This window comes from Littorina saxatilis, linkage group LG11 (genome assembly GCF_037325665.1).
Source record: "Littorina saxatilis isolate snail1 linkage group LG11, US_GU_Lsax_2.0, whole genome shotgun sequence".
NCBI lineage: Eukaryota > Metazoa > Mollusca > Gastropoda > Littorinimorpha > Littorinidae > Littorina > Littorina saxatilis.
In genome coordinates this window covers 23,598,994-23,616,141 of record NC_090255.1, presented here as the reverse complement: position 1 = coordinate 23,616,141, position 17,148 = coordinate 23,598,994, and the positions used below count along the sequence as shown (strand labels likewise).

Below are 17,148 nucleotides of genomic sequence, written 5' to 3'. Positions count from 1 at the left end.
GGGGGGAGTTCCAGTGTAGTTTCGTACCTGCGTAACGTGGTGGCAGATCGAGAGACGAACACCTAATCCCAGTCAAGCTCTCAGTTACAAACAGTACAGTGTGTGTGTGTGTGTGGGGGGGGGGAGTTCCAGTGTAGTTTCGTACCTGCGTAGCGTGGTGGAAGATCGAGAGACGAACACCTAATCCCAGTCAAGCTCTCAGTTACAAACAGTACAGTGTGGGGGGGGGGGGGGGGGAGTTCCAGTGTAGTTTCGTACCTGCGTAGCGTGGTGGAAGATCGAGAGACGAACACCTAATCCCAGTCAAGCTCTCAGTTACAAACAGTACAGTGGGGGGGGGGGGGGGGGAGTTCCAGTGTAGTTTCGTACCTGCGTAACGTGGTGGCAGATCGAGAGACGAACACCTAATCCCAGTCAGGCTCTCAGTTACATACAGTACAGTGAGGGGCCCAAAGGGGGAGGGGGGGAGGGGTATCATCACGATCACGGGAAGGGAAATTTTAGCTTTCACGATCACAGTTACCTTGATTTTTGTTTTCACGATCACAAACACCTTGACGAATAGAGGATCATAGAGTGATACAGCTGTGAAAAATGTACGTTGAAAATAAAATGCTTTGCAATAATGCCCATCACGATCAGGAAAACAAATGATGATCACGATCACGAGACTTGATTTTTTTTGTCATCACGGATCACGGGCAAAGTCCCATCACGATCACAGAAATGGAAATTTCGGCAATCACGGTCACAGAAAGGTCAAAAAACGCCAATCACGATCACGATTTTAAACCCTTTGGGGCCCTCTACAGTGTCTTGTATCATTTGTAGGTTACCAAGTGGTACGTATCTCATGAGTCGTACCTTGCAGCAAGTTCGTCGCTACCGACCAAAGTTGGAATCCGAGTTGGGCGAGGGATAAACTTCCAAGTCTACATCTTGTGCAGAATCCTCAATGTGTCTAAATGCCCCCCGTTTGAATGCATGCGCACGCATAATACATCTTTCTTTCTTTATTTGGTGTTTAACGTCGTTTTCAACCACGAAGGTTATATCGCGACGAGGGAAAGGGGGGAGATGGGATAGGGGAAAGGGGGGAGATGGGATAGAGCCACTTGTTAAGTGTTTCTTGTTCACAAAAGCACTAATCAAAAAATTGCTCCAGGGGCTTGCAACGTAGTACAATATATGACCTTACTGGGAGAATGCAAGTTTCCAGTACAAAGGACTAAACATTTCTTACATACTGCTTGACTAAAATCTTTACAAACATTGACTATATTCTATACAAGAACCACTTAACAAGGGTAATAAGTGAAGAATTTTATGGGAGAGAAAAGGAAAGTAAAAGGACTTTGGGGAGGCAGAAATAGAAACAAGAAAAAGATCCTAATTATGTTCACAGCATCGAGAGTGATGCGACCTTCTCTCAGAAATTAGTAGAGAAGGCTCCCCCATTAACCACCCGGGGGACGCGCCTCTACGCCAATTAGGGGGCGCGAGGACGCATAATACAGATTCCAAACTTACATTGTCAAAGTGAAAGCTAGCGGCCCAAATTTCAGAGAGAAATCTGTCAAAAAACAACAAGTAGGCTATACCACACACACAAAAATGGTCCGGCGGACGAAAGAAAATATGGCGCAAGAAAAGCATTGGCAGAAAAATGTGAAGGTACATTGCACACGTTTGTTCATTATTTGGCGAAAGATTGTTCAGTGAAACACACCCACCGAAAACAACAACAACAACAACAAAAAAACACACGTTGAACACACAATTAACCAGATGCTAACGAGGAAGCCATTGTACTCCTACAACCAAAAGGAAGCCGCAAGAGACTAGAGAAACAATGCATGGTTTGTCATTCTGCACGCTTCAGTTTTCTTTTTTACATTTAGTCAAGTTATGACTAAATGTTTTATAGTAGAGGGGGGAATCGAGACGAGGGTCGTGGTGTGTGTGTGTGTGTGTGTGTGTGTGTGTGTGTGTGTGTGTGTGTGTGTGTGTGTGTGTGTGTGTGTGTGTGTGTGTGTAGAGCGATTCAGAGTAAACTACTGGACCGATCGTTATGAAATTTTACATGAGAGTTCCTGGGTATGATATCCCCGGACGGTTTTTTTTTCTCATTTTTTTGATAAATGTCTTTGATGACGTCATATCCGGCTTTTCGTGAAAGTTGAGGCGGCACTGTCACACCCTCATTTTGTAATCAAATTGGTTAAAATTTTGGCCAAGCAATCTTCGACAAAGGCCGGACTTTGGTATTGCATTTCAGCTTGCAGGCTTAAAAATTAATTAATGACTTTGGTCATTAAAAATCTGAAAATTGTAATTAAAAGTATTTTTTTATAAAACGATCTAAAATTACGTTTATCGTATTCTTCATCATTTTCTGATTCCAAAAACATATAAATATGTTATATTTGGATTAAAAACAAGCTCTGAAAATTAAACATATAAAAATTATGATCAAAATTAAATTTCCTTGTCGGTCTCTGATTTCAAAAACATATAGATATGATATGTTTGGATTAAAAACACGCTCAGAAAGTTAAAACAAAGAGAGGTACAGAAAAGCGTGCTATGCAGCACAGCGAAACCACTACCGCGCTGAACAGGCTCGTCAGTTTCACTCCGTTTTGCACAAGCGGCGGACTACGGTCATTGTGAAAAAATGCAGTGCGTTCAGTTTCATTCTGTGAGTTCCACAGCTTGACTAAAATTATGTAGTAATTTCGCCTTACGCGACTTGTTTCTGTTTTAAGAAACATAGACTATGTATACCCCTCCGATCTGTTTATGTATGTAGGTCAAAGGAATCTCGTCAGCCAATCACTCATTCTTCTCATGTAATGAATATTAACAGTTGCAATGTTCTCACAAATGCATTTCTACTGCTTCGCTATATTCTTCGTGTAAGGGGCTCCGCTCACATATGTAACTTCAGCAGGATCGACGACGCACTGCAGATTATCCCAGCCCGCTACACGTTGCATGAAAGAAAACAGGCCAAGTACTCGTCATAATCCCTATCGCGGAATAAATAATATGCAGTGCGTCGTCTGTGCCGCTGTGCCGCTGAAACTGCGCAGGTATATTCTGCCCATAAGCGACACAATTATCCAGGATCAACGTCAAACAGAGACGACCACATTTGACACAAATCATGTGAGGCAAATTCGTTTGATATTTGATTCCACGGACAAAGAACTGAATGACCTGTCATCCGCCTTGACCTCCCTGTGCAGAGCCCACACAGTCGTGCTGCAATGGGTCCCCTCTCACTGCAACATACTAGGCAACGAAGCCGCAGATACTCTGGCAAAGGAGGGCACTACGAAGGACCAGAATGACAGATCAACCACCTTCAAAGAAGCCAAGACCATCATCAAGGCCAAGCAACACAAAAAGTGGTTGCAGCAGCACCCACACTACAACAAAAACGACGCCTTTCACCTGCTCACAAGGTCTGAGCAGGTCCTCATATTCAGGCTACGAACAGGCCACAACCGAATGAACCACCACCTTTTCACCAAGTTCAGAATTGGCCAGTCAGACCAGTGCCCTTGTCAAACAGGCAGCATGACAACGGAACACCTGCTGCAGACTTGCCCACTACACGATGGCCTCAGGAGCCAGATCTGGGCGGAGGCGACCACGGTGCAAGGGAAGCTCTATGGCAGTCTGGACGACCTACAGCGCACGGCAACATTTGCGCGGAGAACCGGCGTTTCCATCTGAGTGATCGACAAGAAGAAGAAGAAGAAATATCAAATTGTTCTTCTGAGTACTTTGAAAGTCACAACTAGTTAAGTAAAGAATAACGGTGAGAGCTTATGTCCATGCCAGTATTTTACAGCGTATCAAACTCTTATCTGTTGTGGTATAACTGATACTAAATTATTCTCTAGAGTGGTTTCATAGTTACATCAGGGTTAATAACTTTGCTGGTTAATGTTTGTTTATTTTTTTGCTTAACGCCCAGCCGACCACGAAGGGCCATATCAGGGCGGTGCTGTTTTGACATAATTATAACGTGCGCCACACACAAGACAGAAGTCGCAGCACAGGCTTCATGTCTCACCCAGTCACATTATTCTGACACCGGACCAACCAGTCCTAGCACTAACCCCATAATGCCAGACGCCAGGCGGAGCAGCCACTAGATTGCCAATTTTAAAGTCTTAGGTATGACCCGGCCGGGGTTCGAACCCACGACCTCCCGATCACGGGGCGGGCTGGTTAATGCTCATGTAAGTATTTTACAAAGTATCAAGCAACTTGAAGGCACAGTACGCCTCCCGTAAACCATCACAGATACTGTCAGGCTTTTACACACGTCAGTACAAAACACCCTTTCGTTTAAACACTCACCGCTTGAGAACATCCTAGGTGCCCTACGTAAAGAGCGAGCAATTTTCAAAGAATTAATTTTGCGGATTGTCTGATCAGACAATCGGACGGTGCGTTTTGGCGCTAGACCTAACTTTTAAAATCTAAATAATAAATTGACAGCTTGTTACACAAACATTATTAAATCATAAAAGATTTTTTTTTCATCAAGACAAGATCAGTACAATTCGAAGTTTTGAAAGTTTGAAAAAAGAAAACCCCGGAAGCAGGGTCACGCAAGGTCGTGATTCTCAGAGCAGACGACGTTTATGCCTAACGCCAGTTCCTCTGAACAGTCAAAAGCCATCGCTAGAGTTCGTGTGAATCGCAGCCGTTGGTTGCGTTTAGATTCAGAGGAACATAATAACGTGCTATTGCAGATAAGCTTACAGCGAGTCGCATTGAAATCACAAACTGACGACTACATTGTGAAAAAAAGGAAACTGGATCACACGGGTTCACGATGGGTCAGGGGTAAGATAAACCACGCAAAAACAAATTCTTTGAAAATTGCTCGCTCTTTACGGAGGGCACCTAGGATGTTCTCAAGCGGTGAGTGTTCACATGAAAGGGTGTTTGTACTGTGTGTAAAAGCTTGACAGTATCTGTGATGGTTTACGGGAGGCTTACTGTGCCTTTAACATGGTATTGTATAATTATTTGGAGTTGTTTTTAAACCCACAAAACTGGTAACTGAGAAATCACTTCACATGCCAGTCTTCATAGCAAGGCAGGTGCCCTTCAGAAATGAAATTCTTGAGCTTGATCATGTCCGTTCTGGACATTTCGAAGTCTTCCTTCAAAGCCTGGTCGTCCAATTTGCTCAGCAAAAGACCGTCCACCTGCAGCTCTTCAAACCTGGTCTGGTACTTGCTCATGTTGAGGCGAGGCAGCAGAGCCTGCACGTCAGAGATTGACATTTTCTGCAGGGGTTTCAGCTTAGCTCGCTGAGTTGAGCCTTGCTTCTGCAGGGCTGGTTGCGGAGATGAAGTCTTGGGAGGGGAAGACTGGCTTTTGTCGGGAGATGGAGGAGTCTTTTGTCGCGTAGTGGGTCCCACAATAGCCATTTCCTTCTGGTTAACGTAATCACTTTTCGCAGACGTTTTAGTGGCAGAAACCTGAAGGCTTTGTGTTATCTTTGTGGGAGGGACTCCAGAAGACTTAATTTGTGTGGCCGATGTCTTTGGGGTCTTTGGCTCTGGCGTGGGTACTTGTGGGACTGCTGGTATCTTTCCCGGCGACGTTTTGCCGGTAGAGGGATCAACTCCTGTATGTTTGGGATGTTTTGCTGGTGGTTCAGGTTTCGGCGTGAGTACAGGTTTTGCTCCTTTCTCTGGTTTGCCTGCAGTCGGGGTAGTAGGTGTGCTGTTCCCTCCAGCAGTCTTTGACGATTTTAAAGCTAGTATTGCTGCCTTTTCTTCAGAAGGCGGGGTGCTCGGCTTGGGGTTGTTTTCTACCCTCACTGGTCTGAGCTTTACTTGAAAAGGCAGAGTGTTTTTTGTGGACTCATCCTCGTCAGGTTTTTTCACAGGCGTTCTCTGAGGCTCTTTTGAGGGAGGTCGCTTACCCCCGTTTTCAGTTCTCGTTTTCATCTTTTGCAGTGTATCCGCTAGCTCGGAAGTCAGAGCCGCGGGCCCGGGAGCAGGAGAATTACTCTTCGTAGGGTGCGCCATCTCTTTCTTTTTCTTCGTCGACTTCGTTGTCAACATGGGTTGTGTTCGGATATCATCAACGGGCTCGTACACTCCATCGTCCGAGTCTGTGTCGCCTTCACCCATACACAGCTCATAGATGTCATCATAGATATCTGACCTTGCTGGCTGAGGATTTTTGGATGTCTTGGGAACTGACTTGCCTGGGCGTGGAGGAAGTTGTGGACCCTTTTCCTCAGCGCGTGGATTCACGATCGCCTTTTTCAGGGTGTCGCGATTCTCATACTCACTCTCACGCGCAGTCGCCCCTGCCATTGCTGGCTGGTCGTGTAACGGCATTTCTGGTGGTGGTGGTGGTGGTGGCTGTCGGCGTCCTCCCCCTCCTCCGCGTCCCCCACTACGCACCTTTTCTCTGACGTTGATGTAGATGTTGGTTTCGATGTTGGCGTAGATGTTGTCAGTTGCTTTCAAGGGTTTCTTGGACAGTTGAACCATTTCTGCAATCGGAAACAGACCATTTATAAGGTGCCTAAAATATACAGAGAAAGTAAAAATGCTTGCAAGGCAGATTGATTTTGCAGGGGAGCTGTGTGTGTCGCCAAATGGCCTCTGTTATTCCCCAAAAAAATGTACCCGATTTTTATTTTGCTTTCAAATTTGTGTGTGACAAATGTGTTGATGTTATTTAAGCGAAATATAGAAGAGATAACAATGGTTGTGATGGTTATGTAGTCTTAAATTACCATGTATAGCTCTGCAAATAAAAATTATTTATGGCTGTAAATCACAATGGTGGTAATGCATATGGGGTTGTAAAATACAATGTATGTGATGTAAATTAAATGTATGGCTGCAAATCACTATACGTGGTTGGCGGGGATGTAGCTCAGTCGGTAGCGCGCTGGATTTGTATCCAGTTGGCCGCTGTCAGCGTGAGTTCGTCCCCACGTTCGGCGAGAGATTTATTTCTCAGAGTCAACTTTGTGTGCAGACTCTCCTCGGTGTCCGAACACCCCCGTGTGTACACGCAAGCACAAGACCAAGTGCGCACGAAAAAGATCCTGTAATCCATGTCAGAGTTCGGTGGGTTATAGAAACACGAAAATACCCAGCATGCTTCCTCCGAAAGCGGCGTATGGCTGCCTAAATGGCGGGGTAAAAACGGTCATACACGTAAAAGCCGTGGGAGTTTCAGACCATGAACGAACAAACAAACAAACTATACGTGGTTGCAAATTACAATGTTTGACTTCAGATTACAACTCATGGTTGTAAATCATAATGTATGAAAGCAGCTAGGTAACACTGCATTGAACACAGGTTTTGGGGGGAACTTATTATGTATTGCTGCAACTTATGACGATTGCAATATTAATTAAATATGATTATTTTCAATTACAATCTGCAGTGACAAATGATAATTATATATGGCAGCAAATGCCCATGTATGACCGCAACTAAAAATACAGTACATTAAACTGAAATGAATGTTGGTGTGTTTGAAGACACCACCATAACAAGCAACAGGCTAATTATTGTTGTTTTCATATTGATAAATGTGTGTACATCAAATGGAACTAAAACAAATGAATGTTGGAAAGTACAATGTCCGTTACACAGAAAGCTTACCCTTGGTTTAAACAAAACTTTATTCAGTTTTAGTATCCTGACATACAATATACAGTGGAACCCCCCTTTTACGACCTCAAAAACCCCGAGAAAATTAGGTCTGAAAGAGGAGGGAGGCTTAAAGGCACAGTGCAGCTCACAGCCTTCGTTTTGCGTTTTTGTTGCAGCTGAGTGCATTTACAGTTCAAAAATCCTCCTATGGTAGTAAAACAAACCCAAAACTACCCAACGACGACATCTGTGAAGCTCGACAGTTTCTTGTTCACGCGAGTGCATAAATTAACCTAGTTATTACGTGGTGTTTGGTCGGAGTTCGATTCAACTGAGTGATTCCGGCCTCCATTTTTATATTTAGTCAAGTTTTGACTAAATATTTTAACATCGAGGGGGAATCGAAACGAGGGTCGTGGTGTATGTGCGTGTGTGTGTGCGTGTGTGTGTGTCTGTGTGTGTGTGTGTGTGTGTAGAGCGATTCAGACTAAACTACTGGACCGATCTTTATGAAATTTGACATGAGAGTTCCTGGGTATGAAATCCCCGAACGTTTTTTTCATTTTTTTGATAAATGTCTTTGATGACGTCATATCGGCTTTTCGTGAAAGTTGAGGCGGCACTGTCACGCCCTCATTTTTCAACCAAATTGGTTGCAAGACCAGCCGGGTCCGAGTACGAAATTAATTCGTAAAAACATCGCAGTTCTTGACTCTTTGGGTGCAAGTCAATGAAACGTGGTAGTTCTTCTAACGGATAGCTGCCTGAGGTATGCCTAAAAGCCCCAGGGGCTCCGTGCACCTGGATTTGACAAGTTCAGTTTCTTTAAAGTGGGGGTACATTTACACAGGATATGAATAGGAAATCAAAAAAACTAACGTCTTGAAAGGGAGGAAGTCTTAAATTGGGGGGGGGGGGTGTCTAAAGAGGGGAGTTCCCCTTCCAAGCATAAAGCTGTATTGATTAACGAAACCAAAGGTTACCTTTATCACTATGGTCTCTGTTGAAGTCAACACGAGCTAGTGACTGTCGGCAGAGCAGCCTGTCCATCATGGCCTTGCCACCGTCATCAATGTCCCGCCCCTTCACGCCGATGATGGGACAGAAAGTCACCTCCTTCAGGTAGAGGGGGATAGGAATCACCTCATCTAGAGCTTCGCCTGCGAAGAGAAAACGACTGCTGAAGGTAGGAACATGCACCGCAAAAATTGTAGAACTACTACAACACTAGCACCTCCGCAGGCCCGGGTAGCTCAGGTGATAGAGCACTGGACTTGTAATCCTAGGGTCGTGGGTTCAAATCAGGGCCGGGACGGACACAGGTCAAATTTATGTGTTTTGACCCAGAGACGGTATCCATGTTTCAACCTCGTGTCACTACAGTGGCACGTAAAAGACCTCGGTCATTCTGCCATAAGTGCATATGGCTGATACCACCCAAACATTTACTTGTTGTGTATCTCATCTAAAATGGGGGTAAAACCCGGGAACATGCCCCTAATGGCTTCGCCGTGAGAGCATAAAACTTATATTTCTCTCACCTCCACAGACCTTCCCTTGCAGCCGTTGAGGCAGGTCCTGCCTCTCCTGCATAGGTCTCTTCAGCCACGAGAAAAGCCTTCATGACTCTTCGTTCGCGAAGTCAAACCAAGAGAAGAGAGAGAGACACACACATGCACCAGTATGCAACTGTCCTCGTTTATTCATTAATGATCTTATTAGTTTTATAATCTTTACACACACAAATTAGAACCGCTTCAACCTCTCCGCGCCATCCTCGCGGCTTGTCCAATCCCAAACCTCTCTGTAGCCACAGAAGCAATTCCACATCCGATGCATTTCCATATTCATCCTTTGTACATGTTGTACGTAGTTAATTCTGCCGCGTGGCTGCTACGTAAAGCGGCGGGAGGCAGACCTTCTCTGCGTATCTTCTAACGCCGCTGATCAGAACAACCCTCACTATTTTGCGTGCCGGACGTCGCAAGCCACCCACTGCGGTTGACACTGCGCGATTGTGTCCGATGTGTCGGTTTGACACTGCGCAATTGTGTCCGATATGTCGGTTTGACTTTGCGGCAGTGTCGACCGCAGTGGGTGGCGCGGAATGGAAGGAATATTTCTGTCCTATTCATAGGCAATTTGTTGTCCACTTAAGGAAAAGTATGGTGTTATATGATATTTACACACATTAAAAAAATATATATATAATAAAAATAAATAAAAAAAAAGAAGCAGTGGTTGGCTCGCGACATTCGGCCAGCCATAACACTCACCGTTGGCGATGGTGTTGGCCAGAAAGTAGGTCTCGTAGTGGACCTTGATGATAGTGAGGGTCACCAGGCTGCGGGAGTGGTTGCTGTCACTGTCAAAGTGCACGTGCGGATCGGCGAAACGAACCTCCACGGGCAGGGAGTACTCCTCCGCTACTTGGCGTAGCGTGAACGACTCTGGTAGAGTGAACCATGTCAATGGGGTGGAATCAACATGGGGGACTGTTTCGCTAAAAAAAATTAACATGTGTGTGGATGTGGGGGTGGTGTGGTGGGTAGGGAAGGGGGGGGGCGTGTGTGTGTGCGTGTGTGTTTTTGTTAGTGTGTGTGTGTGTGTGTGTGTGTGTGTGTGTGTGTGTGTGTGTGTGTGTGTGTGTGTGTGTACATGAGTAGCTACAAACACAAAAATGAAGCGAGACACACAGGGAAACAGAGGTACAGAGGCAGAGAAAAAGCATGTAATTTTTCACCACTTAACTACCTACACACACACACACACACACACACACACACACACACACAAACACACACACACACTCACACTCACACTCACTCACTCACTCACTCACACAAACTCTGCCTATACTAACCGCTTTATTTTCCCAACCGGCCTTGTTGTCATTGTTGAACTAATGTATATTATTATGATTTTCGGATAATTTACTGTACAACGTGTAGAGCATGGAACGGTCCTGTGATTCGCGCTCTACAAGCTTAAATTAGTAGTACTGTAGCATGTTGGAAGGACTTATGGGAGGCATTGTGTTACACTCGGTAAGAATTTGGGTCATGGCGCCATCATGAATGAGCGCTCTTGACACGTCTGTATTCAATGATCTCAATCTAGCAACGGCCCGGTAGCCGCCAGGTGGTAGAGCACTGGATCGAAAGGTCGCAGGTTCAAATCACGGGAAATTTTCCTTTTAAGGGACATGAGTTGATGATGCGCTAAGAGGCTGATAAAAGTGAAGACAAAGGGAGGATGACGGGGTGGGTAAGAGTGATGATGATACAAGTTTGTTAAGAAGTTTCAGATCTTTTCTACGCAATAATTATAGTTTGTGTTGGTTTGGGTTAGGACCCAGTGTCTCCAATAAGCGTTGGGGATATGGGATTTTTGTCATGATTATATAATTTTATGTGATGATCTGACTAAATGATAATAATTACGTGTACTACTTACTTTTAAATGGATTATAAATTTTAGGTATTGTTCTGGTATTCACTAATGTTGTATTGATATTACTGGCACCCCTTTTAAACTGATATGGTTTTTACCTTTACAAGGCGACGATGTGAATTTGTGATGTAGATATGTGGCTGGTTATGTGTGAGAATGTAAATAATTGTGTGTGTGTGTGTGTGTGTGTGTGTGTGTGTGTGTGTGTGTGTGTGTGTGTGTGTGTGTGTGTGTGTGAGTTGTGTCTGTGTGTGCATGACAGTGTAATGTACGTATGTATGCATGCATGGTGATGTGTGTCTGCATATGTGTCTGGTTGGTTTTTATTTTATTTTTACCGTGCCGTGCCAAGATGAAATCCTTTTGCAAAATTGGTGAATAAATATCTTGTATCTTGTATCTTGTATCTTTTAAAAGTGTACGTTTATTTTCGCATGAAATTCTTTGTAAAAAGGGATACTATTTCAGAGCCATTTTTTAAAACCAAAGGTTAAAACAAGATGACGCAGATGCATACAGAGAGAGCATAAAAGCAAATATATACAGCACGTAAGTCTTGTTATATTTACGGTGCTAAATAGCTATGCAACAGTGACACACTAAACACATCCACTCATACAGATATACATACATATATATATATATATATATGGAAACATTCCCTGACACACACAAGCCCTCCAACTGCACTCCGGAAGTCAGCCAATGGGGTTAGCCCCTTTGGCGGCGAAGTTGGCGTCAGTAGCCTACGTGCTTATGTGCCCGGTAGTTAAAAGCTCGGTGAAACACAAAGTACAGGCATTACAGACATTTAAAGTTGTTTTTAGGTATAACATAGTTTAGCACCGCAGTGGCATGTATATTAATTAAATAAAACAGTTGAATTTTTTAAAATTTGGTGGACTGCCATTTTATAACCCTTGGCTGGGTATGGAGGGGGGGGGGGGGTAAGGCCTCGTCGGTGCCTTTGTGCATAAAAGTTGTCCAAAAGAGAAGGGGGCGGTTATACGGCGGGGGGGGGGGGGGGCAATTTTTCGGGGGGCAATTGTCCGGGGGGCAATTGTCCTCCCATGATTGGGGGCAATTGTCCGGGAGGCAATTGTCCTAGGGGGAAATTGTCCAGGGGGCAGTTGTCGAGGGGCAATTGTCCGGGGGGGGGGGGCAGTTGTCCAGGGGGCAGTTAGCCTGGTTTGACAGTTTTAAAGAACCCCAACAGGCTTTTTTTTGTGTCAAAAACGCGTTCATTTGCGTTTTGGCGTGACTTAGGTAAACCAGACATATGCATGCCGTAGGAAATTGTTTATGCTCGAACTCACGACACATTCTGCTATCGACATGTTTTTCGATGGCCGATTGCAGACGTGCACCGATCGAGTGCCCAGCTACAATTAAAGCTGATAGATTTGCCATTTTCGCCAGGTTGATTACTAGCGCACAAACAAGCAAATGCAGGCAAAGACAGTGGACATTACCTGAGCACAAAGACGAAGAAAACTCCGGGAATAGCGATGGAGGGAGAAATGAAGGGAGAAACACAACACTAAGCTCGACGATATGATGCGATTTCACCACTAGTCTTCATTTACAGCCAGGCAAGGAGTGACGCTTAGCGTGGGTAGCATCTCTGTGAGTCAAAGCGGGGAGGGGGGGGGGAGGGGGGTGATGCCATAACCGCCTGTGATAGGTCAGTTTGTGGAAGGTTAATGTTTATTGGCTAAGCAAATTAGTAGAATGAGTAAAATCCCGCGTGATCGAAATGTCCCATCTACACTTAATTTTATAATGAACTTCCTTGTTTCCACAAGACTTGTTCTTGACACACTAAAGATAGTGTATATACACTGTGTGTGTGTGTGTGTGTTTGTGTGTGTGTGTGTGTGTGTGTGTGTGTGTGTGTGTGTGTGTGTGTGTGTGTGTGTGTGTGCAAGGGAGAAACAGCCACACAAAGACAGTGAGAGAAAAGCGAAGAGGGAAGAGGAAGGGGGGTGGGTGGGTGAGGGGGGGGTGTATTTCTCACACCCTGTCCAGATACAACGAAATAAGAAAGGTCGAGATAAAAATATTTAGAGTTAAGACGATTCACATTCAGCGAGCAATGCCATCTATATATATATATACGACTTGTGTCTGTGTGTGTGTCTGTTCGCGATGCGCGGCCAAGGTTCTCGATGGATCTGTTTCAAATTTGGTGGCCATATTCAGGTACACCCGGGACACAACCTGGTCGATGAGATATTTCAACACGTGCTCTCAGCGCGCAGCGCTGAACCGATTTTGGTTTTTTTGTCTGGATCCACTACCAGTAACTCTTCCTTATCTTCTTCAGTGTTTTCAGCGTTTACCTCCCTTCCTTCGTATGGCGCGCGGATATTCCCATTCCGTTACTATTTTTAGAAGGTCACTGCACGTTACTATTTTTAGAAGGTCTCCAGTGTTTTGCGCGTTTATCTCCTTTCCTTCGTGCGCCGGCGAAGCCGGCGTACACCCGGCACAGCCGGGTCCCAGGCGCAGCCTGGTATTCGGCTCTACTTCTTTCTGGCGAAGCCGGTACCCGGCGAAGCGGGTAATCATCTAGTCACTAATAAATAAGTGAAGGATTTAGCGTACATACGTGGTTTTTTCAGATTTAGATGACAATGTTGAAATATTTAGAACGTCCAACAGAGTAACTGTTTTGTAAACTGATCTTTGTCTTTTAGATGCTTGTATTTGCTTTGAATACCATTGCGTTTGTATTTCGTAAACTTTTTTCAGTATTGTACGGCGTTTTGAATTACAACTTTTTTTTTAAATCAATTTTTCATTATTCATTATTCTTCCGATATGCATTACTTATGACACCACCCTCTATACTAGGATCTGCGCCACAAAAATGCCCGTTTCTGGGGAGCGAAACCCTCCTGAATGTGAAGAGTTTTAGCTATTATATATGAAAAATGTATGGCTTATCCTTGATTTTAAAAATGATCAGCTGGTCAGCAGCCACTCATTATTAAATGTATTATTCATTTAATAGTAAGTATTAAATCCTTTTTTTTGACAGCCGGGGGTGGGGGGGGGGGGGGATCCGGAACCTGGCCAGATCATCTTCTTCTTCAGCGTTCCAGAATGTTCTGGTTACGTGTGAGCTCGTTTTGCCCATTTGGGTTCCCCAAACTATTCTCTCAGAGCATAGTCAGCTTCACTCCGCTTTCGTTGAGTATATAGGCATGCTGGGTATTTTCATGTTTCCATAACCCACCGAACTCTGACATGGATTACAGGATCTTTTCCGTGCGCACTTGGTCTTGTGCTTGCGTGTACACACGAAGGGGGTTAAGTCACTAGCAGGTCTGCACAAAGTTGACCTGGGAGATCGGAAAAATCTCCACTCTTAACCCACCAGGCGGCAGCGACCTGGATTCGAACTCACGACCTCCCGATTAGGAGACCGACGTCTTACCACCACGCCACTGCGCCCGTCCGGCCAGATCTGATATGGTGAACAACACTATTTCCACGTGAAGGCCGGACTGTGTTTCCAATAATGACTTCAATGGTTGACTGCCAACTTACCAGAATGATCATCACCAACAAAGAAAAGATGCTTGTAGTCCAGAGGAACACTCAGGGTGTTATTTTTGTCGTCATGCACCAGCGCCCTCTGTTGCTGTCGTAGCTCGTGCAGCCTCAGAATCTGCGACACAGTATTCAATAATAATGAATAATATTTATATAGCGCATGTATCCAGGGTTTACTACCCTGCTCAAAGCGCTGTACAATCAAAATACCACGACAACATAACATTATTTAACGTGCAATCACACACATAATTGTGACCCTCCACCACGAAATGAGTCGCATGTCACCTCGCGCGGTTCTGCGCTGGGCTTGATATAAGTCCGGGGAGTGTATGGTAACAGTGTGAGGGTCACCTTAGCCACAGGCTTATAACTCAAACAGTTTTCGCTCTTTTCTAAAACGGGTTTCACCACTGGATAGAGCATAACAAACTCTTTAGGAAAATGTAAAAATATGAAAATCATGCAAAGGTGACATGCGACTCATTTCGTGGTGGAGGGTCACAATTATTTGAAAACGAACACAGCGCTGATTCAACCAACCAGCGCTGCGTGTTCTAACCCTGACTCTAACCCTAGCCCTAACCCTTCTGTTTTCCCGACGAACCAGCGTTACACAGTGTCACCGTAACCAATCATTTCGTTTCACAACGTTAAAAACCAATCACAGACGCGCGTACTGTTACGTGCAATCACCACGCTAAATGTTGAAGTTTATTTCTGAGATTGTGAATAACATTACGCAGTGACACCGCAACCAATCACTTCGTTGCATGGTGCTATTACCAAACAGTCACCATAGCAACAGCAACAACAAAACACCCATTACTTGTATGTACGGTATTTGCGGGTTTTTGTGTTGTGTTGGGGGGGGGGGGGGGGGGGGGGATTGCACAACGAATCCCACAAAACTATTGGACAGACGTTTATGAAACTACTGGAATTTTATATATGAATCATTCCAGATAATATATTGTTTGTATAAAGTTGATTGTTGACATCGTATTAGTACGCCTTGAGTCGCCTTGTGGTGAGATATGTGCGCGTTATAAATTCCCGTATTATTATTAGTAGTAGTATACAGAAACCCTCCATTCTTAGATCCACAAATGTTATATTTATGTGTGTTGTGCCTGAAAGTCATTTATTTACGGATTGATTTTGTTGTTGAGATCGTTGAAGCCACCATTTTCTTGCAAAAGTAGTTCCGCATGCATAGCCAATTACAAAGCTTGACCCGTTGACCTTATTAACATAAAAAACACGTGTGAAGATATGGCTTAGTTATGACATTGGAGGTCTCTCTCACGAATGAAAGATAAATGAATGTAAGTGTATCTTAATCACAGTGAAGTTAGTTAGTTAGTTAGTTAGTTAGTTAGTTAGTTAGTTAGTTGTTGCTTTTTGGGTCCAGCGGACCATATAGGCCAAATCAGGACCCCTCACAGTTAAGTGGAGGTCCCTTTGACTTCTCAAAGTATAAAAATCACACACACCAAAACACATAAACCAAGGAAGGTCAGTGTATTGAATGTTTAATCTTAGACAAAGCAAACAATTAACGAGCACGTTGACCTAATGGTCTTGGTGGAGACATGCATACAAAGAATTAAAATAATAATCAAAGAACTTCTCTGAGTAGGTGTAGGCTACAATTCGACCTGAGGATGTCATGAGTCGTGATTCATCATTGTATTCAAATTACATTATTTAAATGCTGCCTCTAGCTGGCGCTGCTGCTATTGCGATTTCTTCATTTTCTTTTCGTTCATTTTCATTACTTTATTGTCACATCGCTGGAAAATTCGGGTCGCTTCCTCCCAGTGGAAAGCTAGCAGCAACGGAGTCGGTCACGCTACCCAGGTGTCTGCGTGTTTAGATGTATTCAGCCACCTGCACTTATGGCAGAATGACCAAGGTCTTTTACGTGCCATTGTGGTGACACGGGGGTGAGACATGGCTTCCGTCTCTGGGTCTGCACATAAAGTTGACCCGTGTCCGTCCCGGCCCGAATTCGAACCTGCGACCTTCCGATCACAAGTCCAGTGCTCTACCAACTGAGCTATGTGTTTTTGTGTGTGTGTGTTTTTTTGGTCTAGATTTTGGAACGTGAGCAGTTTATCTGTTTCGGGTTTCTTCTCATGGTTAAATTCGCCAGAAAACTTTTCCCAAAATGGCGTCTTAATTAATACTTGAATAAATTAATCTCACCTGACCCGTGCTGAAGGTCATTTCCTCCCTGTTGCCATAGAAACCCCTGGAGACGGCAACCAACATGGGCAGATGATCTCGGTACCGGTCTGACAACGGTTTGGCGGTGTATTCATCCTTCTTGTTGAAAACGAACTCGAAACTTGACATGGCGGTTCTGTGTATTTTCAGCTACAGCACGCATGCACTTTGCTGCTATAGTGTTGTTTTTTCAGTCGTGAATTCTGAGGAACATAGACAAAAGAAGGACAAATGT

General features: G+C 44.4%; 1 protein-coding gene across 3 annotated transcripts in view; it reads right to left on the bottom strand.

Moving 5' to 3' along the window:
• LOC138980066 (proteoglycan 4-like) overlaps positions 1–17,148 on the bottom strand; it is a gene marked incomplete at its 5' end in the record, with an annotated part of 113,132 nt that overhangs the window by 82,804 nt on the left and 13,180 nt on the right. Inside the window, 5 exon segments of one of the 3 annotated variants that reach the window (XR_011460228.1) lie at positions 1,531–6,544; positions 8,651–8,827; positions 9,944–10,117; positions 14,676–14,796; positions 16,893–17,116. Coding sequence is in view for 2 of the 3 variants with exons in the window: in XM_070352864.1 (XP_070208965.1) it covers positions 5,097–6,544; positions 8,651–8,827; positions 9,944–10,117; positions 14,676–14,796; positions 16,893–17,042 (2,070 nt within the window). 3 annotated transcript variants of the gene reach the window in all.